This window comes from Elephas maximus, chromosome 23 (genome assembly GCF_024166365.1).
Source record: "Elephas maximus indicus isolate mEleMax1 chromosome 23, mEleMax1 primary haplotype, whole genome shotgun sequence".
Lineage (NCBI taxonomy): Eukaryota > Metazoa > Chordata > Mammalia > Proboscidea > Elephantidae > Elephas > Elephas maximus.
The window spans coordinates 9,168,616-9,193,711 of NC_064841.1; the positions used below are offsets into that span (position 1 = coordinate 9,168,616).

Sequence of the window (25,096 nt, forward strand, 5' to 3'; positions counted from 1 at the left end):
GTTCGTGGCTGGGGACGCGTCGGCGTGGCTCCCCGGGGTGTGGCTAGAGGGCCTTGGAGACGCCTTCGCGGAGGGCTCCCCTCCCCAGCCCGGAAAAGCCGGCCCCGGCAGGCGACAGCAGGCGGCGGCGGCGAGCCGGGCATGCTCACTGGCGCGGGCCAAACCCGCGGCCCGAGCACCAAGCGCCCGCGCTAGGCGGCCCCCTACGCTGCCAGCTGGAGCCGGGCGGAGCCCACGCCCCGGCGCAGGGTGGCTCTGCCAGTCCCTGCGCGCCTGGGCGGCCTCGCACGTAGCCAGGCGTCACGTCCGCGCGCGCCCCCGGGGCTTGCGTCAGCTGCCGCTCCAGAAGCTGGTGGGCCGGGGCTCTGCGCACCGCTCGGGTTCGGGGCCCCGGACGCCGCCGGGAGGAGGGCGCCGCGCGGGATCGGAGGGCGCTGAGGGGTCTCTGGAACGCCGGGGGCCCTTGGAGAGCGCCAGTGCGCTCCATCCCCCGCCGGCCCGGCGCCGGCGGTCTCCGCTACCCGATCCCGGGCTGGGCGCCGTGGCGTTGCCCGGGAGCCCACCGCCCGCGGGGCGCGCTCCGCCTTGACCCCGGCGGCCCCGCGGCAGGCAGGCGCCCGCAGTTCCATGGTTGGCTCGGAACGCAATGAGCCGCCCGTCCTCCACCGGCCCCAGCGCTAACAAACCCTGCAGCAAGCAGCAGCCGCCGCAGCCCCAGCACGCTCCGTCCCCGGCTGCGCCCCCGGCCGCCGCCACCATCTCGGCTGCGGGCCCCGGCTCGTCCGCGGTGCCAGCCGCGGCGGCGGTGATCTCCGGCCCCGGCGGCGGCGGCGGCGGCGGCGGCGGTGGCGGGGCCGGCCCGGTGTCCCCGCAGCACCACGAGCTGACCTCGCTCTTCGAGTGCCCGGTCTGCTTTGACTATGTTCTGCCTCCCATCCTGCAGTGCCAGGCCGGGCACCTGGTGTGTAACCAATGCCGCCAGAAGCTGAGCTGCTGCCCGACGTGCCGGGGCGCCCTGACGCCCAGCATCAGGAACCTGGCTATGGAGAAGGTGGCCTCGGCTGTTCTCTTTCCCTGTAAGGTAAGCCCAGGTGCCGCTCGAGCACCTCCACTCGGCGACCTTCCGGAACTTCGGTGTCCTCCAGCTCCTTAGCAGGCCCTGAGAAGCAAGCGGCATCTCTCCTATGTGAGAGCAAAAATCTTTCCGCTTTGTCGGGCCATCCCCCCGCTCCCAAGTCCTCCTGTCCACCTTGCGGGTAGCTCTGGGCTGACATTTGCCGAAACACTGACCCCAGATGAACTGGCAATTCTCTTCTCATTAGAAGCCGTTGCTGTTCTCCCCGCCTGGTGCCTGCGCCCTTTGCAGACGTGTACTTGGGTGTGCTCTGTAGGGCTGGGCCGCACTAGTAAAACTTGGACCGGGAAGCTGCGTGTCTGTGGGGAGTTGAGGAGCGAGGAAGTGGCGAGCTAAACGCGCCCTTTCCCAGCACTCGGCTTGGCAGAATGGCTCCTAGGCTCCAGCACCGCGCGCCCACCGTCCGCGCACCCCTGACACGTGGGAACTCCGGGGAGTGTAGCTATAGAAAGGGCGCCCACAGCCTGTTTTCCTCCAGCTACAGGAAAACCAAGAAAACCTGGCAGCCACGCCTTTCCCTCTCCTGGTCTGTGTTCTAAGCCGGGTGAAAACCCGGGTCTGTCGGGCATTTCACAGGAAGGGCGCGCGGGAGCTGTTGGTACAGTTCTTTAAAGCCTATCACTTTATTTTTTAGTCAAAAAAGTTACCAGCGCTTTTGCAAAAAATGCAGACCACAAAGACGAGAAAAACAGTGAAAAGACCAAGACCTCTCGCCTCTTCCCACCGTTGTTAGGTTTAGCGTGTGTATTTATGGACTTTTTCTAACAATTTATAAATGTGCTCTTGCAGCCAAATATAGAATCGTAGATGTCAGTGTGTGTCAGGAAGGCTTATATATACATGCACACATAGACATAGGTTTCCTCCAAAAATGGCTTCTGCAACTTGCTATTTTTAATTCATATGATCACACATTTTTTGATGTCTGAAATTTAGCTGTACCTCCTTCTGTTTTAAATGGCTGCATAGTATCACGTTGTGTGGTCATATTATAACATGTATTTATCTGCCTCTGTCACTTAAAAGGAAACCCTGGGGTGATGTGGTGGTTAAGAGCAGTTCAAATCCACCAGGTGCTCCTGGGAAACAATGCGGGGCAGTTCTACTCTGTCCTGTAGGGTCGCTATGAGTCAGAATCGACTCAGTGGTGGCAGGTTGGGTTTGGTATCACTTAAAAACATTCAGGAGCAATTCCGCAGATATCCTTGTCTGTTTTATTGTTTCCTTATAACCCAGAGCTACTCAGTAAACTTCACTTGCTGAACTTAGAAATGGAAATCACGTCATTAATACTTCTGGGTTTTTTATGTACAAGTAATTTCTTTGCCTTGAATTTCTCCTTGGTGCTGTTTATAGGATGAGAGCTCACTTTTTAAAATTAAAAATAACCCCCCAGAGAATCAAGGTTTGGGATTCAAGTCAGTAAAATGAGTGATTGAATCTGGTGTGCCGCCCCGCCACAAATCAAATTTAAAATCGCATATTCAAATAAAGGTCTGCATCAGTATCTGGACTGTTGAGTTTCAGTCAGCTGTAATAAACTACTTTGCTTTAATACTATCCTCATATGCTTAGTAATTCACCCAGCCCAATAGTTGTTTCATATAAAATTTAGATGAAATATTTCCATGATTTTCTCGGAGTCGTGAAGAAGTAGGCAACTTAGTGGTCAGAGAAGAATTGATGGTAGTTGAAATAAAGCGGGCATCTGATGTTTGAGATATATTGGGGAAGGGAGAAAGCCCCTCAGGATTTCTGGGAAACCATCTTCTCAGCCCTTCACTGTCTCCCAAACCCTTCAGTGTGAGGCTAATAGAAAAGATGGCTTTAGGTGAACTATAGTTCACAAATTAGCATATAATGTCTGTATTTCGTAATTGGTTTTTAAAAAGCCATCTCCTAAAGCCTTGGGACTACTCCCAGGAGAAAGGAAGGGAAGCACTTCTAGGATGCGATGTGAAGGGTGGACTTTCACTTTCGGGACCTTGAACTTGGGCTTTGTTGAAGTATAGGTTCATCCTTCACACGTAATATGCTAGTGAAGTCGTTCTTGAAAGGTGGTTGTTTGGGGAATCCGGAGTACTCAGCCTTTTTTTATGATTTTCCCAAGTCCCTGTTTTATAAAAATGCAGTTGGGCAAAGCCATCACTTGACAAGCTGGAATGTAAGACTCAGCTATCTCCCCACAGATCAGGAAGCAAGCTTAGAAGAGTTTACCTTGGGGCCACTTCTGTGTGAGTGTGTGTGTGTGTGTGCGCGCGCGCGCACGCGCGCATAAGAAGATGTATAAAGTGGCAGTGTGCACACCTTGACTTTGGCTGACCACACATCCAGACTATGGCCAGGGCACCTCGACCAGTTAATCTGGAGAATCCAAACTCAGATACATACAGAGGTCCAGCGAGCAGCCCAGATATGGGAAGGATGATAGACAATAGAGAGTGATAAGGCCTGTGGCAAAATGAAGACAAGACAGGTCTGTGTACCTTGCCCTTTGGCCTGCAGTTTGAGGCTCAGAGGGACTGCCTTGTCACTAAGGTTCCTGGTGGCGCAAACAGTTTGTACTCAGCTACTAACCTAAAGGTTGGCAGTTCAGAACCACCCAGCCATACCACAGGAGAGAGCCCCGGCGATCTGCTTCCATAAAAATTACAGCCAAGAAAACCGAATGGAACAGTTCTGCTCTGTAATACTTGGGGTTGCCATGGGTTGGAACTGACTGGACAGCAGTGGGTTTGCCTTGTCACTGTCCCTGCCTGCTTTCAGAATCCTCCTTATTGGCTGATTTGAGAAAGCCAATCTTGAGTAAGTACCAGAGCCCAGTTCTCAAAAGCTGCCTGGCCCTGCCACTGTTTGCCTGAGAGGCTGCCTCTGGGGGTCGGTCTATAAATGAGGGGATCAGACTGCCCAACTTCTAAGGACTTGTCACTTCTAGCATTCCATGAAAAGAAGGGAGGCCATGTGGAATGGTTATTGGGCGCTCTGTGCCCCAGCTACTTTGCGTGGGTCAGCTTTTATCAGTTCGCCCTTTTGGCAGATGCAGAAACTGATAGTGGTCGAACAGTTAAGTGTTAAAGTGACGTGTCCAGATCACACAGCTTGTAAGCGGGTCAGGCCTTGAGCGTCCATCCCGAGGGCACACATCCTTCTATTCCTCCTCACTGCATATCAATTTTGAATCTGAGCTGAAACTCCAAGGCTCCAAATCGTAACTGAAGTTTGACGCCAGTAACAAAACCATCTGGATGGATGAGTTCACCAGATGGGCCTCTGATGGGAACATCCCAACATGATGACATACGTGCTCACTGTAAGAATTCGTTGGGAAGAATTTTGTAGGTCATGTGGGGTAGGAAGATCAGGGGGAAAAAAAAACCTAATATTTTGAGACTTCACAGCTTTGGGGGCTGCTGATGCTTCAGCTGGCCAAAAAAAAAAAAAAAAATGAATGTGTTGTCAAATGATTGCCTTACATAGGTGTGGGGCCGCTTAATTAGAGGCTAGTGTGCTGCCAGCACCTTTGGTAGAGGGTACCGTGATTAGCTCAGGTCTCCCTTCAAAGAAAGGGTCTCTATCAAATAAGGTTCTTTTCCACTTGTATTTATAGTCTGTTCTCTGGCTGTTCCATGCCTGAGAAGTTTGTACATCCTTATTCCCAAATATCAAACCCACCACCTGTGGAATGTGGGGGTGTGGGGTGGGGAGTAAAGGCTGACACGTGTGTGCCCTCCTTCAGCAGTGTAGTTTGACATCAGCCGCATGTTTCTCTCCACAGCTGTGGGAAATGCTAAAAAAGACACTGCTCCAGCCCATGTAGGCTATGATACTCTCTTTCTACCTTTTCTTTGTCTTCTCTGAAACTTTTTCATAGCATATCTCCAAATAATTATTGAACTAGAAAGCCTTAGCTAGACACGTCTTCCCTGCAGCTGGAATTACGACAATGTTGTCTTTGCTGCAAAAATAAAGTCCCTGGGTGCCTCAAACCGTGCATGTACGGCTGGTGACCAAAAGATTGGTGGTTCAAACCCACCCAGTGGTGCTGCGAATGGAACAGACCTGGGGATCGGCTTCCGTAAAGATTACAGCCAAGAAAACCCTATGGATCAGCTCTACTCTGTAACACATGGGGTCTCTATGTCACAAGTCAACAATTACCAAAAAGAAAAAAAAAAACCCATTGCTATCCAGTCAGTTCTGACTCATAGCGACCCTATAGGTCAGAGTAGAACTGCCCCATAGGGTGTCCAAGGAGCGCCTGCTGGATTTGAACTGCTGACCTTTTGGTTAGCCGCAGCAGCTCTTAACCACTACGTCACCAGGGTTTCCAAATCAACAATAACAACAAGTCAGACGGCCCAGTTGAAAGAAAGTCCAGCTTCTCAGTGTGGTGGGGTCATTTAGTCCAGTGGAGGCAACCTCCCTAATTGCAGGCTAGGACCAGGTGATGCAAGGGGGAGAGGTATCTGACATGTGGTCTCAGCGTCTGGGAGACCCCTAGGAGCACTGGAGACGATGGTGAGCTGGGGCAAGCCATGCTCAGCCTTGGCTCATTGATGGGGTGGGAATATGGGTGCAGTCATGCTAGACATTTGGAGTTTTTCAAGAAAAGCCAGAAATCTGAAATTTTATGTTAAACATCTCAATTTTTTTTTTTAAAGTTAGCCCAATCTAACTTTAAAGCTAGAGCTTGTAGGCCAAACCAACCATGTCTGCAGGCCAAATTCCAACTGCCAGTTTGCAACCTCATATCTGGTTCTTTTTTAGAAAGCATTCCTCAAGCCTGGAAGTTTTTCATTTAATTCTTACCGTACATGAACGTTGGAACTGTGATAGGTCCCAATTGTAGGTCATGTTGTAGCTTGTTTTCTTTTGCCAAGAGCATATCCATCCTGACCATCGGGAGATCTGAACCGTCATCCCAGCCACTAGGTGATTCACTTTGTACAAGTCAGCTCATGTCTTTGCATCCGAGGGCCTTTGTCTTTACAAGAGGGGTTAGACAAAATGATTATACCAAGGTCCTTTCTTGCCCTAAAATTTCAGAATCTACTAAGTGGCCCAAGGGGAAAGAGCAGGAGTTAGGAGGCAAGAGAGCTGGGTTCTCATTCTAGCTCTGAGTGATCTTGGTCCAGTCCCTATCATTCCCTGAGCTTCCTTGCTCATCCATTAGCAGTAACAGCGACGATGTCTAGCTGCGGGGTGCTGTGCAGCGCGGATGAGGAGGGCCGTGGCAGGGCTTTTGCTTCACCATGTCAGGTGGAAGATGAGTGATATTAAGGTGGCTGTCAGGTGGTAGGTGATCACCTAGAAACTGGAGGGGATATGCTGATTTGCCAAAACAGTTTTTCAAAGATGTCTTCTTCACCTCCAGAATTCCTCTAAGATAAAATCATTTACTTTGGAAATTGTTTGGCAGTCCTCACTGACCAGACCAATTGCCAGCAAGTCAGATTCCAACTCATGGGGATCCCATGTGTGTCAGAGAAGAACTGTGCTCCATGGGGTATTCAGTGGCTAAAATTTTGGAAGTAGGTCATCAGGCCTTCTTCCGAGGCTCCTCTGGGTGGACTTGAATGCCCAACCTTTGGGTTGGTAGCTGAGGACATTAACTGTTAGTACCACCCATGGACTCTGCGGTCCTCACTACTGGCTGAAATTGACTGGTTTTATTCATAAAAATGTAGAATGAGCTGTCAGGGACCAGAGTCCCTGTACACTGACACCGAAGCTCAAGAGTTTAAGGAATGAAGTTGATAATACAGCTCTATGTGTAAAACTGAGAAGGAAAGAGCTAGAATGCTTTCAAGGAGTATAGAAGCTTAATGTGGATTCTAGCCTAGTTGGCCAAAGGCTTTTCCACAGGTCACCTTGAACTTGAACTGGAGTAAATCATTGTGACTTAAAGTTGATCCTTAGTATAACTAGAGAGGATGCCTACTAAAAGGTTCAGCAGATCTGGCCTGTAAAGTAGCTACCTGTGGGTAGGTTAGATTTTCTAGTTCTGTTAAGCGCTCGGCTGCTAACCGAAAGGTTGGCAGTTCAAACTCACCCAGCGGCTCTGTGGGAGAAAGACCTGGCAATCTGTTCCTGTAAAGATTACAATCTAGGAAACCCTATGGGGCAGTTCTGCCTTGTCACATGGGGTCACTATGAGTCGGAATCGACTCAACAGCAATGGGTTCGTTTGTTTTTGCCTCAGGGGCGCCTCTTTCTCCATTAGTTTCTTAAAAATTGGGAAACTGTCATATTCTTCATTTCCAGTCTCATAAAGATTTTATGTAATGATTTTCAAACTATATAGCATCTATGAGATAAAACGGATGCCTCCTTCATAGTTTCCAGCCAAAGATGTTGTAGAAATAGATGGAAGATACACCTCTGTTAAATGTGAAGGCCTGCGCGCTATCTCAGGCTGAATTGACGAGTCTCCGTTTTGGGTCACTCGACCGCCATTTTAGCTTCTTGCACCCGTAGCTTTGAGAGCAGGCCTGAGCCATGCCTCCCGAGTCCAAATCCCTGCTCTGTCCCCCCTGTGACTGGAGGGTGACCTCTCCAAGGCTCAGTTCCTTATTGGCAAATGGGGTGATGATAGGAATGTGAGGATCAAACAGGGTAATAATCCATGCCAAGTGCCTAGCATAGCCCTGGCATGGCATAAACACTAAATTAATGTGCACAGTTGGAAGCCAACAGAAAGTAAATGGTCAGCATCTGAGGTCAGCTCCAGGCATAAGCTTTAAAGAAAAAGAAATCGTTCTTATTTTTTCCCACAGATTCTCCCACTTCTTTTCCCTACCCTTGATCATGTAGGATTCTCATAGAACTGATACAAGTTGGCGCTGGTGGTGCTTTTTGATCGATGAGACTTTTTTGCCATTTCTTTAATACTTTTAGGTGTGGAAGACTGGTTAGATAGATTAAGCAACTTTTTTTAACATATGTATTTTTTTTTAATATGTGTATTTTATAAGGTCCCTGGGTGGCACAAATAGTTTGTATTCACCTGCTAACTGAAAGGTTGGCAGTTTGAACCCACCCCGGGGCACCACAGAAGAAAGGCCTGGCAGTCTACTTCTGTAAGATTACCGCCAAGAAGACCCCCTGGAACAGTTCTACTCTGTAACGTGTGGGGTCACCAGAAGTTGGAATTGACACGACAGCAACGGGTAAAAAATTTTATTTTGCACATTATAAAATAAGATTTTTAAAGTTATGATAATTATTTTAAAATATAGAATGCCTGTAAAAGTAAAATAAAATGAAAATCCCCTATATTTTGCTAAGGAAACCCTGGTGCCGTACTGGTTAAGTGCAACAGCTGCTAACCAAGAGGTCGGCAATTCAAGTCCGCCAGGCACTCCTTGGAAACTCTATGGGGCAATTCTACTCTGACCTATAGGGTCGCTATGAGTTAGAATCAACTCGACGGCAACAGGTTTTTATATTTCGCTATACCATTTTTGCATGTATCCTTCCAAACTTGCCTCTTTATCAATGGAATTTTTTCATTCAAAGACAGCAGGTGAGGTGGGGCCCTATTGTACACTCTGTTTCATAAACTTTTTTTTTTTCCCATCTATCACATGATGACTGCTTTTTCACATTGATAACTGCAGTCTTTAGGATCGTTTTTAATGGCTGCATAATATTGCAAGCCCGTGAAGCTGGATGGTAGGGCCAAAGAATATATGCAAAAAATCTAAAGCTTTTAATAGTAGAGCCAAGCTGCTGTCCTACTTGGAATCATTTACTCTTGTTTCTCCCCAGCATCACCAGCACTGAGTGTTATTAAGCTTTTGGTTTTCTTAATGCTGCTGCCTGCTTTTTCTCCTTGACCTAGCCTCAGACCAGAGTTGGTTGCTCCTGATGACCCACTAACTTTGAAACCTACCCCCCTTTACCTTGGACTCTCTCCTGCAGCCCCAGGCCATCTGCCCCTGGCCCTCTCCTTCACTGCCCACCTGCCTAGCCAGCCATTGCCTCTACTTACCTTGCTGCCTTTATTTAACAACTGGTAAGAGGCACTGACTCTCTGGTCTCATCCTTCTGAAACTGCCTCGTGGTTGAGACGGGTCAACAGAGCAGCAGAGGCCTTCGCAAGTGGTGGGAGCAGAGGGGAGATGGGGGACCTCTCTGCAGCGGGGTTCTGGAGCTGCATTTTGAAGGTGGAGTGGCAGTTTGTCCAGAGAAGAAGAAGGAATGGAAGCTCACGGTGAGGTTATGTGGGAAAGCCAGTGGAGTTCCTCGTAGATAGTGTTGCTTTCCTTGTTAATAGGTTGCCAGAATTAGGTGTACTATCTCCTGATATTGCCCTAATTACCTTGTAGAAGAGATAGGATGAGGTTCGTGTCCCCTACCCCAAGAGGTTTGCCCAAGGTCATGGAGTTTGTAAGTTTGTGGAGCAGAAATTCCAGTCTGCGCCGGGCAATTACACGTACAACGTCTCTCCACTACAACCGCCTGCCTTTTCTGCTGCCCTCTCCCCGCTACTGGGGCCCAGTGGGGTACCCATTCCAGACCCACTCAGTGGCTTTTGGAGGGATGGCAGCTGTACCAGAGGGGCCCTCTTAATAGGGTCGCCAGGTAAAATACAGGATGCCCAGTTAAGTTTGAATTTTAGATAAACTACAGATTTTTTTGTGTGTGTGGCATATGTCTATCCCAAATATTATATGGGGACACACTGAGCAGCTTGCGTTTTTATTTGTTACACCTGGCAACCCTACCACTTAAGTCTTCTGGTGAACTCAGTTGCCGTAGTGGAGAAATAGAGACTGCGGAAGTTAAGCAGCACTGTGTGAAGCCTTGTCGGCTCTGTTAACGGGATTGTGCAGGTGGGAACCTGGCGCAGGAGGTAAGGGCATGTTGAAGGGCGGGAGAGGTGCTGCTAGCCCGGGATAAAGCCGTGTAACTCTGACGCTTCCTTGAAGGTGCTTTTGTTTGCTTGAGCATGCCCTCTGAAGGGACCTTACAAAACTGGTTCTCCAAGACAATGCATGGTCGCTCATGGTCAGATGAAAAGCATACGTGGTCAAAAGTCAACTTTTGTTCAAAGCTTCTAAGATTAAAAATCAACCACTGCCAGCCCAGTGAGTCTTTGTAAGGCCATTATCCTCCCTCCCCCCACAGCCCAATGTTCTCAGATTTCTCTGATTATATTACCCCAAAGCCTTCCACCAAGAGACGTTTTAGGAAGACAGCTAGCCAAAACATGTGGCTTGTCCTCAGCTTTCTCTAAGGCAAATAGGAGGAATTTTTGAGCCCATGATCCTTAATTAGAATTGTCTGCCCCAGCTTGTAAAATTCAGTGCTTTTTTTTTTTTTTTTTTAAGTCTCGCCACTGTTTGTAAGTTCTGGTACTAAATAATATTGTCTTCTCATATTACTATATGTAAAACAACAACAAAAAACCCAAATTCATTGCCATCAAGTTGATTCCAACTCATAGTGACCCTATAGGACAGAGTACAACTGTCCCATAGGGTTTCCAAGGGTGTCGATCTTTAGGGAAACAGACTGCCACATCTTTCTCCCACAGAACATCAGATGGGTTCGAACCACTGACCTTTCAGTTAGCAGCCAAGCACGTAACCACTGCATTCCATAAAACTGCTACTGCACTATTTATTGGTTGATATCTCTTGCCACTTCCTCATAGCCTCAGTGAGGACTTTACCGTTTGAGTTGAGTGAAAACACTCCAAGTCTCTTAGGGGAAGGATGCTAGACAGATGCGGGCTGAATATTGTAATTAAGACACAAGGAGAGTTTTCACCTCATCCCACCACCTGGGTCAGAATGTGATTAACGTGAGGAGCCCACAGCTCATCCACTGTTAATAATAGTCGCAGGGTGAGCTGCAGACACTTATATAGACACACTCAGAGGTGACATGGTAGATTCAAGGTCACACAGGACGCAGAGTACTTGAGTTCCAGTCACCACTCCCCTAACAGCAGTTTGTAAACACACTTAGAGCAAAAGGGACATTCAGTCTTTAAAACGACATCAGCGGGCGCTGCTGTTTGCCAGTCTATGTAAGGTTTCAGAAGAGCTTATAAACACACCCCTCCCCGAATAGTTTACATAGATTAAAATATATGAAACACCCCTATCCAGACTATAAACCAAACCCATAGGACTGAAGTTTAAAAGAAAAATGGTACATTTTTGTCTTTTACCAAAAAAAAAAAACTAACAAACCCAGTGCCGTTGAGTCGACGCCAACTCATAGCGACCCTATAGGACAGAGTAGAACTGCCCCATAGAGTTTCCAAGGAGCGCCTGGCAGATTTGAACTGCCGAACCTTTGGTTAGCAGCCGTAGCGCTTAACTACTACGCCACCAGGGTTTCTTTTTTGTCCTTTATGTACTCTCAAATGGTCTATGGGATTTTTTTAATTCTAAATTTCACAGTAAGGCTCAAATTAAAATAAAAGCAACGTGGCGGACAACAGTGCGTCTTCCACAGATAAACCTAGTAATAAAAATCACTTGAACCTGTTGCTGTCAAGTCTATTCCTACTCAAAGGGACCCTGTAGGACAGCAGACCTGCTCCATAGGGCTTTCAAGGAGTGTAGATTCGAACTGCTGACCTTGTGGTTAGCAGCTGAGCTCTTAACCACTGTGCCACTAGAGCTCCAAAACCTAGGAACACTTACTCATTTATCAACAAACATTTGGTGGGCAGAAAGCAGGCAATAAATAAATCGGTACATCGATGAACAAAATTCATAAACCCCCAAATTAACTTGGAAAGTAATCTGTGGTCGCCAAGTGATCTTTCTGGGGTAGATAAACATTTTTAATCACAAAGGAGCTAGCTTGAATGGCTAAAAGTCCTTAAAAAAATGGAATTTTTTTTTCTATTACTGAATCTTTTTTATTTGACCAATCTATGGATATAGACTTGGGTTCTTTAGATAAACGCATAATTTTAGGGATTAAAACTTTGAGTTTAACAGCTGGCTATGTTTTACCATATTGTGGCTCTATAGGAGATTTCGCTTCCAACTCCCATTTGAGCAATTCTGAAGAACGTTGAGAAGGTAGAGACTTCATTCAACCAGTAACTGCCTAATAATCTGATCATAGGTAAATTATGCAGCCAGGAAATCATCCTTCAAATTGTACTCATGTAGTTTTGATTCTAGGAAGCCCTGGTGGCACAATGGTTAAGGGCTTGGCTGCTAACCAAAAGGCTGGCAGTTCAAACCTACCAGGCCCTCTGAGGAGGAAAGACGTGGCAATGTGCTCTTGTAAAGATTACAGCCTTGGAAACCCTATGGGGCAGTTCTACTCTGTCCTATAGCGTCGCTAGGAAGAAGTCGGAATCAACTGGAAGGCAATGGGGTTTTTTGTTTTTTAAGTTCTGATTCTGTTTCTGGGTTGCCTTGGTGAATTTCGTTCTCGGGGCTCCTCTTTCAGACATTGCCTGGAATCGAACCCAAGTTTACCTTCAATTTGGGAGGGGTGGGGGATGAAACTACACTGGCCAAAAACTATACACTTCAGAACCACAGACTTGTCAAGCCATAAACCTTGAGAAGGATCCAAGGGGTGATGGAGAAGCTTTGTCTTTTACAGGATCAAAGAAGTGTCAGTTATTATGCCAGCAATTAATGTCACCATTGCAAGTTTTTATTGGTTCCTTAAAATGAGTTCCAAAGAGCCTGGTTAAAGAAAAACTATTAACTTGGCTGCATTTACATGAGGATATGTAGTTAAAAGTACATTTTCTTTTTTTTAAAACACTGTTCTGGTAAAACAGTTCTCTCAACCAACTCTTCTTCATCACTGGCTTGAAATAACGAGGTTCAGCTGCACAAGGAATCACCATCCCATAAAGGACAAATAAGAGAACTCAGTCTCTGGACTACTTAATATGCTCTTTGGGGGGTATATTTTTGATATGATTTCAGACTTTCACAAAAGTTGCAATTAATAGTACAAAAAATTCCCATGTACCCTTTATCCAGATTGATCAGTTGTTTATTTTTTGCCCCATTTGACTTGTCATTTGTACAGTCTCTATATATCCATATACTTTTTAATCATTTGAATGGAAATTCAGACATCTTGCCCCTCCATGTGTTTCTCCTAAAAACAAAGACATTGTCTTGTGTGATTATGATACAGTTATCAAAATCAGGAAATTTTACATACAGTAGCAACTATTATCAAATTCACAGTCCATATTCAGATTTCAGCTGTTACCCCAATAATGTCCAATAGCAATTTGTGTTTCCCAGGCAGGGGTCATGTATTGTACTTTGTGCATTTTATGATCACTGCAGCGTATATAGATTGAAGGAAAGCCCAGCTCACTTTTGCTTATTCCAAGACAAGGTCATTTCTTGGATTTAATTCACAAGTTTATGAGCCTCAACAACAAAATAGCAATTGTGCTTTGTTTTTCTTGGGGTGTTCTCATTTGAGGCCCCAGCGCTAGGCAGGTAATACATTTCAGCTGTTTCCTAGGAGGTGACTAGGCTGAGGCAGGGTGCTTACCTCACATTCCCCGAGAGGGTCGCCCTTCATCGTCGTGGGGCTCACGCTGCCTCTATTGTACTAGGTTGTTGGTTGTCGGAGCTCTGTAAATCACTCTTGAATTGCATGGACTCAAATTAAGTTAAATGACTTGTTTTCATCCAGTCACAGGATCCATGCCTGACTTTCACTAGCACCCCCACTTAGAAGGGTTATTCTGATATTTCATAAACAAATATAGCTGTGTTTATTTGGTAAATAACAGGCGTCCAGTCTAATCTTGGAGCCCTGGTGGCGCCAGTGGTTAAGCGTTTAGCTGCTAACCAAAAGGTCGGCAGTTTGAATCCATCAGCTGCTCCTTGGAAACCCTATGGGGCAGTTCTACTCTGTCCTGCAGGGTCGGAATCAACTCGATGGCCATGGGGTTTGAGTCTTTGACTTTCTTACATATCTTACAAGTATGTGTGAGTGAAGGGGTTTCTTTGCAGAAAAGGAAAAACTCTGCCTAAATTCCAACTTAAATGCAGCCTCCAAAACCCAGGCCCACGAAAAGAATTGGGCCTAATTACCTCTTTTGCCACCAAAAAACCAAATCCAGTGCCGTTGAGTCGATTCCGACTCATAGCGACCTCTTTTTGCAGAGACCTAAAATTGGGGCACCAGGTCACTCAATGGCTTTCATGGCTGAACATGTTTGCACAAGACTGGAGCCACTGCAAGACGAGAAGTTTCTAAAGAGGGGGCACAATGTTATTTCAGCATTTCTTTGTTTCTTGTTCTGCTGGGCCATCTTTCTCCTCTCCATAATTTCCCTTTAGCTTTGGGCTTCTGTGGTTTGGTTTTTGTTTTGTTTTTTTTCTTCCTCCTTCAGAGAGGTTGATTTAAAACATGTTTTCCCCAGGGGAAATGAGCAGATAGTTCCCTGAGGAGAAATCTCTGTTATAGTGGGGATGTGTCCCATGACACAGCCCTCTACGAACCAGCCAGGTGCTTTCTCCCAGTAACCAGAGCAGACAACTGAGAACCAGGTTGTTTGAAGTAAAGCCTCTGCCCGTCCCAAACGCAGGCATCCTTTGGACCCTTCCTGCATCCATTTGGTGGGGCCCGAAGGGGCCCTAGCCAGAATGTGAAAATTGAAACCTCAGGACTTTGTTGCTAGCTGCCAGAGAAGGCTGGCAGGGCCTAATTACTGGGTCACTTATTTGTTTTATTTGTAGGCAATGAGTCCCATTCCTTGGGGAGAGGAGCTCTCGGGGCTGTTTTTTCTCCTTGCAAACCAAAGAAGAAGTTCATATTAGAACCTGTTGCCAAAAGCAGTGTATCTGTGGACCCGGGTTTTTGTGCGTGTTGGGTTGGGGGAAAGGGAGTGGCAAAGGGAGATGAAAATGATTTCTTTGGTTGGCGCCTCAGCTGCTGTGTGTTGTACAGAGAGAGCATCAGCGGAGGGCCCGGGAAGGCTAGACTCAGCTCCCGGTGTGGCGGCTGAGAGCCTCCAGTTTCTGGTCTGTAAAACGGGTAGAACCAGCTCCTGAGTTCAATGCTGTGCTTTGCAAACCATCCCAGTCTAGTTCTGTGTGTCTGGAGTTGCCCCGGGCAGTCCCCATTGGGATGGGGCAGAGGCCAGCTGACCTTGTCGGTGTGGGCCCCTCATTGCAACTGTCACTGCGGCTGCCCGGAGGCCAAGTTTTATCCTTTGTCTAAATCAGTGGTTCTCAACCAGGACAGATGTTGCCCCCCAGGGGGGCATTTGACCATGTCTGCAGGCATTTTTGGTTATGACACCTGGGGGGAGGTGGTTATGGTTATGGTTCTACTGACATCTGGTGGGTGGAGGCCAGGATGCTGCTAAACATCCTACAATGCACAGCACCGAACCGAAACCAAACCCACTGCCCTCGAGTCGATTCCCACTCATAGCGACCCTACAGGACAGAGTAAAACTGCGCCATAGAGTTTCCAAGGAGTGCCAGGTAGATTCGAACTGCTGACCCTTTAGTTAGCAGCCGTAGCACTTAACCACTGTGCCACCAGGGTTTCCATGCTCAGCACAGACTTCTATATATCTGGTCAAAAATGTGCCAAGGTTGAGACCCTGCAGATAAACTGAAGTATCAGTACAGTCCCTGACAGAATCTGGACCTGCCTTCTCCTTTAGGTTTTATCCCCCATTATTACCTCCACAGGAGTCCCTGGGTGGCTCAGTTGGTTAAGCACTTGATTGCTAACCAAAAGGTTGGAGGTTCGAACTCACCCAGAGGCACCTCAGAAGAAAGGCCTGGAGATCTCCTTCCGAAAGATCACAGCCTTGAAGATCCTTTGGAGTTCTGTTCTGGCACTGGGGTAACCATGGACTCCACAACAACTGGTTTGGGTTTTTGTTGTTGTTGTTGTTGTATGGATCCTTCCACTTGTCCTGTGTTAGAGCCATACAGGTCTCCCCCTTCCACAATCTACTTCTTCTACAGCAAGCTTTCCTTAACCTTCTTCTGCTCACCTTGTGCCCGACTTGGAGTCACTTTTCACCCTCCTGATCCTCCCCTGCATCTGTATTTCTCTTGTATTTGAGTTTTTTTGTATAGTTGCAGCTTTCCAAGAAAACACAGTCCCAGCAGCCTGTGAGATTTGAGCTGGCTGCTCAGAGACACATAGACAGTTGTATAGACCATTTCAGGGAATTCACAGACACCCCGCCCCCAAGTCCTCACTCTGATTCCTGGATGACAGCCCCTGATTCAGGTGACCAGAACACCCATCATGCACTGAGGTGTCATTCTAGCACAATGCCAAGGCTGTCAGAAGTATGAGGTGTGACACGGGTGTGTGTGTGTGTGTGTGTATCTCAAAGTTTAGATGTTTTCTTTTTAGAGTCATCCATAATCCAGTCATCATAAAAGCAGCACTTTGAACCAGTTCGGGCCCCTGCTGAGAATTTGCATTTCCACCCCCAGATATACTGAATCAGAATCTACATTTTAACAACATCCCTAGGTGATTCTTACATATAATACATTTTGAGGACCACTGCTCTACTAGTGGTTCTAAGAATTGGCCTCTAACCAGCAGTATTAGCATCACCCCAGAACTTGTTAGAAATGCAGAGTCTCAGCAGGGGTTTGCATAAAAGTGGCTCCAGTGGTCATGAAGAGACACCCTCATCCATGATGGAATAAAGAAGGAATAGATGGGCATTAAAGTTCAGCTTGGTTAAAAAAAAAAAAAGGGCAGAGAAAGCCCCCAAATCTGTAACAGCTTCTTTTTTTAGAAGGCCATTGTCCACCCAGATGCTAAGTAATGCCTTTTCTATTTGTGTACTTGGGAAGGTTCCCCATTCTCTATATTTGGGTTGAAGGAAGAGGTGAATGTGTGACTTGTAAGACAAATCAAATAATTCAGATTCTAAATATTCCTACTTCAGTTACCCCAGAAAAAGTTCTAAAATGCTTGCTCGATGATACATATTTGTTGTACATTTTGAGTCTGTGAGCGTGGAGTGGTTTGGGACTTGGGGTGAGGGAAGAGGGACAGATGGCACTCTTCTCTACACCATTTGCCAAAGCTCAAGTAGTTCTGAGTTTATTCCTGGGCAGCAGTGGTAAACAGCTCATTCTGAAACATCTTCTTAACCCAAATAATGAGGGCCTGTGTCAGCCGGAGAATCTGCCAAGTTCACAGCTAATTCTTGCTATTTTTAGTGTGTGTTTGCTTTTAAACTCTAGGGAGAAATGCCTCACCCATCACCCACAACATCGGAAGGCTCTATATTCCCAGCTGCACCCTAAGTTTAAAAACAGTTAATAGGGATTTGCTTTTTAGGACCTTACAAAGTTAGGAGCTTCAAGTGTAACTATACAGGGATAAGTAAGCTGGTTTTCCCTTCTGATTAAATTTTTTTTTTTTATATACCCAGGTTTTAAAAATTAGTCCCTGGTTAAAAAAAAAAAAGATGGATAAACAATTCCTATGGGCAAAACGGAGCCCTGGTGGCACAGTGGTTAAGAGCTCAGCTGCTTATCAAAAGGTCACCAGTTCGAATCCACCAGCCGCTCCTTGGAAACCCTATAGGGCAGTTCTGCTGTGTCCTATAGGGTTGCTATGAGTTGGAATCAACTCAACAGTAATGGATTTGGGTGTGTCTGAATGGGGGGTCGGGGGCAGGGAATCCAGGTAACACCCGCCAGACAGCTTACCTGCCACTGCGCACCGAGATTAGAAGGCGGACACCTAGTTTCACCCAAAAAGGCGATTCAGGTTTCTTAGGTGTCTTTATAAGACAATGGCAGAGAAGTCTGGGCAAGTATCTACTCGTGGGCTGATTCTCCACCTGGTGTCTAGGAATTAACATCATCACTCTTGGGAGGGTTGGGAGCAGGTGTTTGATTCTTTTCAGTGTGGCCTTTTCCTGTGGGATGATTTACCCTTCAGGAGTGTCTTCCCGGCTGCAAGAGAAGAATAGGTTTTGTTCCTCCCTTATTAAGGCAGACCGACTGTCTCAGAAAACGTGTCTAGGATGAGTGACCACGTCAGGGCCCACTGTAGTTCCCCTTCCTTCCCGGTCTGTCATGAGGACCTGACATACCTGGTCATGAAGACACGTGCCCTTGAACTTGAAGAAGTGATCTGGGGACAGTTCATGGGGTTTGAGAGGTTTGAGCTGTTCTCGTTTTAGCCTCCACTGTCTGATTAGACCTGGAACCTGTGTGGTTGGCACCAAACTCCACGTGCTCTCTTGAGAGTTGGCTACTTAGCTCTTGGATAGGATTTTCTCCCACCCAAAAGTATGTTCAAAGCCCCCAGGGGAAGGTTCAGAGGGCAAGAAGGCAAGGTGATATTTCCAGCAGTGTGCAGGTCTCCAGCCGCCCCCATGCCCTGGACTGGTCATTCCAGCAGGCAAAGGCAGGGAAACAAAGGGCAGCCTTCCCCACCACCTGCCGGCCTTCTGGTGAGTCACCAGTTTAAGCCAGGACGGGGAAGGGAGCAATAAAGAGGTTATACCTTTTTTCAAAACTATCTTAATGGGAAACCTAGTCTGGAAATAATATATGTTCCTTGCCCAACCACACCCCGAAGCCATTTTCAATTTTTTTAAAAACAGTTTACTGAGAATAAGGGGAAGGTACAGGGCTGTCTTGACAATTTTGTTTCTTTGAGGTTATAGTGAGAAAACTTGAGTTTTCTCACGTTTTTAACAACGTTGGAACGGGAAGCATGAAGAAGGGTACATTTCTGGTCAGTGGTTCAGGATAGTCCCCTGATTTTATGCCTGACAGTATTTTAGTCTTAAATACTTAACTCACTTGAGCAAAAGTCGTTGAAGTGAGTACAGTTTATGCCCAGGCAACCTGAGCGGGTAGGTAGATCCTCTTAGAGGTATACACCAGTAGAAGTTTTGAGAAGGCCCAACGTGTTTCTTTCTGTCTTTGCAGTATGCCACCACAGGCTGTTCCCTGACTCTGCACCACACGGAGAAGCCAGAACATGAAGACATCTGTGAATACCGTCCCTACTCTTGTCCTTGTCCTGGGGCGTCCTGCAAGTGGCAGGGCTCGCTGGAAGCCGTGATGTCCCACCTCATGCACGCCCACAAAAGCATCACTACCCTTCAGGGAGAAGACATCGTCTTTCTAGCTACGGACATTAACCTGCCAGGAGCTGTTGACTGGGTGATGATGCAGTCATGTTTCGGCCACCACTTTATGCTGGTGCTGGAGAAACAAGAAAAGTATGAAGGCCACCAGCAGTTCTTTGCCATCGTCCTGCTCATCGGCACCCGCAAGCAGGCCGAGAACTTTGCCTACAGACTGGAGCTGAACGGGAACCGGCGGAGACTGACCTGGGAGGCCACCCCCCGGTCCATCCACGACGGCGTGGCCGCGGCCATCATGAACAGCGACTGCCTCGTTTTCGACACAGCCATCGCACATCTTTTTGCGGATAATGGGAACCTTGGGATAAATGTGACTATTTCTACGTGTTGTCCATGACGCATCGTGTGGGATCTATAAACTATTGAAATTATTTGGGCATAGTTCTCTGTGTTGAATAAAGATTTTTATAGATGTTTTATTCGGTATGTCTTCACAAGTCAGGATCCACAGTTGCCCCATGTTTTGTTGAAACAGCAGCTTCCCATCTCGCATAGACACACCCAAACCCATTACCATAGAGTCAGTCCCTTCTCATAGCAACCCTGATGATTCCAGTGGTTAAGCGCTCAGCTGCTAACCAAAAGGTCAGCAGTTGGAACCCACCAGCCGCTCTGCAGGAGAAAGGTGTGGCAGTCTGCTTCTGTAAAGATTTACAGCCTTGGGAACCAACCCTATCGGGCAGTTCTACTCTGTCCCATAGGTTCGCTATGAGTCATACATACACACACCTCTTAACTGACATCAACCCAACAAATTTCATTAACTAGGATGAATCGGGTTTAGAGCTCTTCTGTGATCTAAAATAAACTTTATTATTAAATTTTATTTGCTTCCTGAGCAACACTTGACTGCTTGCTCAGGGCTCCTGTAGACCAGTATGTTAGAAATTTGGGACTCCTTCTTGCCTGTCTCCCTACGTTTGTCCCTTGATGTTGACAATAGCACAGTGTTTGTCAGCAAATTTCTTTTATCTTGTTTTTTTTGGGGGGGTAGGAATTGTTTTAAGGAGCCCTGGTGGCACAGTGGTTAAAGCACTCAGCTGCCAAACAAAAGGTCGGCAGTTGGAACCCACCAGCCACTCTGCAGGATAAAGATGTGGAAGTCGTCCGTAAAGATTTGACAGCCTTCGACACCCTGTGGGGCAGTTCTACTCTGTCCTATAGCATCACTATGAGCTGGAATTGACTTGAGGGCAGTGGGTTTGGTTTTTTGGTTTAGGAATTACTTTAATGCATTTAAAACAGCGTTTCTCAAACTGGATGCTGACCAATGTGCATAGCATCACCTGGAGTACTCATCTGTTTTAAGCAGATCTAGGGCACCTGTGAATCTATAGGCTCACCAGGTGATTCGTTTCCATGGTAAGATTTGAGAATTACTAGGTTAAATTGTGGAAAAGGGTCCAGATTTCAAAGGTGCTTTGAGATTGCCCTCTGCTGATCCTGTTTGACTTTCTACTGTTTCACCCACCCCACCCCCCAAATTAAAACTAGAACTATATATCTACATGAACACACCCTGAGATTTGGTCACTTGGTGGTTTCTGGGTGGATTGCCTAGGAAAATGAGTCATATGGCCAATGATAGTTCTCATGTAATTAGTTTTTGCTCACCACTAGTATAGATGACCTGTTTACACGTGGCTTCCATCGGAAGCCCTCTTGGACTGTAGATGGTGTGAAAGACTAGATCAGTAGACTTGGAAAAGCTTTATAGCCAGTGCCATATGCTTACTTTTTAAAGGTTTGGTTTGGTTTTTGTGTTTTTTGTTTTTGTTTTTTTTTTTTGCCACATTCACTTTAGTTTTTTAATAAATATTTTCCAAAAATTAATATTGTGCTTTATTTTCCTGTTTGAATAATGTTTGATATGCATTTATTGAGCAGCTACTATGTGCAGGTGCATTGAAGCTTCATCATTTCCTTTGAGGTTGGTGCTATCACTGTTTTCACAGGAGAAAACAGTCATTTGTCCAAGGTCATGGCTCAAGTCAGTGGCAGCATGGGATCCAAATTCACGTCTCTGGACGTTGACTACCATTGGTGTCTTCCCGGGGCCTGTTTTGTCTGACGTTGCCAGTGCCTGTTGAAGAAGAGTGTTTCTCTTGCTTTTACAGAGCCAGGAGGAAGAGACTTGGCTAGTGCCGATGCCCAGAGTACTGACTTAGACTCAAGATAACCTACTTCCTCAGTCCCAACCCTAAACTCTCATGAGAATTCAAAATGTCAGCCTCGAATGCTCTGTGGGGGTTAAAGGCAGCTTACCTCAGTGACTCCATTCCATTAGAGTAGCACCAGGTGGAAGTGATAGCTTTAGAGTTTTTGTTTTTAATTTTGAAGTGAGATAACGCTGTTGAGTTTTTAGACAGCTTAGAGGTCTAGCGGAAACCCTGGTGGTGTAGTGGTAAAGAGCTACAGCTGCTAACGAAAAGGTCAGCAGTTCGAATCCACCAGGTACTCCTTGGAAACCTTATGGGGCAGTTCTACTCTATTCTAAAGGGTCTCTATGAGTCGGAATCGATGTCTAGCAGGTAAGGGATTACTAAAGTAACTTATCTTCTAGGATATTCTTCAAAATGAAAAGCAGTGCCTCAAAAAAAAAGTAGGTGCTTCTGTTTGGTAAATGAATGAAAACCACAACTCTTGTTACCAAGGTATCAACCATGCAAGTCCACATTTCCAGCCAACGTAAAGTAGGATTCATGGTGGTGAAATCAGGAGGTGAAGCTTTGACCTTCTTAGGGGCAGAGCTGGTCCAGATAAGGGTGCTTGGTGGCCGCACAGAATCCATGCAACATGTTTGATGCATAAAGTACAACCTGGCTTCATAGCATCATTTCATTCCTGTCTTCCCCATTGTCTTAGTCATCTAGTGTGCCGCTGTAACAGAAATATCACAAGTGGATGCTTTAACGAAGAAATTTATTCTCCCACAATCTAGGAGACTAGAAGTCCGAACTCAGGGTGCCAGCTCCAGAGGAAGGCTCTCTGTTGGCTCTGGGGGAAGGTCCTCGTCATCAATCTTCCCCTGGTCTAGGAGCTTCTCCGCACAGGGATCCCAGGTCCAAAGGATGCGTTCCATTCCTTGCTCTTCTTGCTTGGTGGTATGAGGTCCCCTTGTCTCTCTGCTTGCTTCTCTCTTCTATGTCTCAAGAGACTGACCAAGATACAACCTAATCCTGTAGATTGCTTCCTGCCTCATTAACATAACTGCCCCTAATCCTGCCTCATTAACGTAGTGGTAGGATTTACAACACATAGGAAAATCACATCAGATGACAAAATGGTGAACAATCACACAATACTGGGAATCATGGCCTAGCCAATTGGACACACGTTTTTGGGAGACACAATTCAATCCATAACACCCATATTATTAGATGACATGGAGGGTCACAGCAGATTGCTCAACAATGTACCGAAGGGTAATGCTATAAACAGAAGACCATGACAATGGAGATAACGGAATTAGTCACCCCAAAGCATAGAATATTAGCTCTTCGGCATAAGAAGGTAACGTGGTGGACGAGAAGCACACAACTATGTTACTGGCCAGCACTGATTCTACAATTCAGGCTTCCTGACTCCCCAGCTGAAACATGTTTCTAGAACTTAACAAATGAGAAGTTTAAAGGTTTTAGGGCAAAATTCTGAACTTACTTTGCAAAGTTAAGTGGCTCCCTTAAATCTCTGCCACTGGAAGTCTGTAAACTTAACTTTTACTCTCTGATTTTCTTGAAACTAGGTGTTTTCTGCCAGAAAAAAAAAAATCCCCAGGTTATTCCCTGTTCTAAGAGGAAGTGAAAACCAGCAAAAAAGAAAAAAGCTGTAAATTGAATGCCTTCCTATGTAGCTACAATTGCAAATGCAATTTAAAACATGATAGGCATTTTTTCAAAACTCATTACATGGTCCACTTAAGTAATATTTAAAAAAAAATTTTCCTGTCCTATTTCAATATCCTAATTTGGTAAAAAAAAATCTAGTTAAACAAACAAGGTGGTAGATTCAGCTTGTTTCTTATGCCTGAGACGTTCTAGAGAAAAAAGTGTTCTTAAATACTGGAAAAATGGCATGGCAGGGGTGCCTGATGTCTGGCTTCCCATAATTTCCACTGGACAGTTCACCATGAGGACTCCACCATCTTAACCTTCAGTATTCAGAGAAACCAAGACCAAGTCCTTGGTTGGGAACCCTTGATCTGAGTGAAGCGTGGTTAGTTTTTAAACAATGTTTTAATTGTTTAAAAGAGAAGGAGAATCAAGATCAGCAGCCCAAGCCTGATTCCTAGGAGGCGGAGGTCAGACATGCCTTCTCTCTCCGTTATCTTTACCAATTCTGACACCGACCATTCCTCCCACTGCACTCTCTATTTCTCTGCTGGGTTCAATAATTCATTGTAATGGCCACACAGACTCACAGACTATACTCACAGTTATGGGGTTTATTAGGAAAGTAATAGGTTACAGGAAACCCTGGTAGCTTAGTGGTTAAGAGCTCTGGCTGCTAACCAAAAGGTCAGCAGTTCAGATCCACCAGGCGCTCTTCTGAAACCCTGTGGGGCAGTTCTATTCTGTCCTATAGGGTTGCTATGAGTCAGAATCGACATGAAGGCAATGGGTTTGGGTTTTTGGGTTTTTTTTTAAATAGGTTACAATTTAGGTTCAGGAATGACTCAGGATACAGGTCTTCTGTCAGGACAGCTTCTTCTCACCCATGCCTGCAGGCAGGCCTCTCGCTAGCCCTTGGCCTCTGCCCTGCTCAGGCAAGTGTTACAAAGCTCTTTAGCTCTGCTAATAAGTGCCTGGGGCATCCCACTCCACCAGGAATCCTCCTGCCTGAAGGTGTTCAGCTCTCTCGCTCTGTGGGTCAGCACACACGCTGTAACCACCTTGCTTCGTGGGCTGGGAAGCTGTCTCACAATGGCCTCCTGGTTCTCCTGCCACCATTTCTCTGCCACTGCTTCTCACTGTCTTGCGCCATCTCTGGTGTTATAGCTCTCTCTCTATCTCCTGGGTCTAGGCAGTTCTCAGCACAGGGACCCCAGGTCCAAAAGACATCCTCCACTCCTGTTTCTTCTTCTTGGTGGTAGTGAGGTCCCCCCGTCCACCTCTGGGATGGCTCATTTTAAGCCTAGTGGGATAGCAAAACTGAACAAACCCCTTGTTAGGGTTCCACATACCTTATTTGTATGGTCCCACCCTACAAAGGTACCTTGCACCTTATTTGCATTATTAGCAAACTGTCCAATCTCCTTGGTGGGCCATAATCCTTATTTGCATAGTCTCACCCAATCACTTGGTGGAAGTTACAAGACCATGGCTAGAAAAGCCTTAAAAAACAATCCATTGCACCACAAATACCTTGGAAGAAAGGTCATTAATTCTGGGTGGCAGATACTTGGGTATAATATTATTTATATCATTCTATATTTTAAAAAATTGTTTAAAAACTAACCACACTTCAGATCAAGGGTTCCCAAACAAGGAGTTCTTGGTTTCTCTGAATCCTGAATGTTAAGATGGTGGAGTCCTCATGGTGAACTGTCCAGTGGAAATTATGGGAAACCAGAGGACAGACCATAAAGCATGAAGCATCAACCATCTTGGAATTCTCTTGTGTAGAACTTCAAACTACCAACAGACCCAAACTAATGGGTGAGTGTCTCCATTTTGGCAGCAGAATCATGCAACTCCCATACAATGCCATCCTACAGTACTTTTCCTGTCCCTTTCCTCTTACTTAACTTCAGGTTCTTGGAACTTGCTAAGTAGCTCTGCTGTTAATCATCTGTGTGACCTTGGGTTGATCAGTTGACCCCTCTG

At 46.3% G+C, this 25,096-nt stretch overlaps 1 protein-coding gene across 1 annotated transcript; it reads left to right on the forward strand.

The window, feature by feature from the left end:
* Positions 1 to 639: 639 nt before the first annotated feature.
* On the forward strand, positions 640 to 21,065 carry SIAH2 (siah E3 ubiquitin protein ligase 2). Its single transcript, XM_049867852.1, has 2 exons — positions 640 to 1,081; positions 19,051 to 21,065. The coding sequence occupies exons 1-2, from the start codon at positions 647 to 649 to the stop codon at positions 19,606 to 19,608; spliced, it is 993 nt and encodes a 330-aa protein (XP_049723809.1). The 5' UTR covers positions 640 to 646; the 3' UTR covers positions 19,609 to 21,065.
* The last annotated feature ends 4,031 nt before the right edge of the window (positions 21,066 to 25,096 follow it).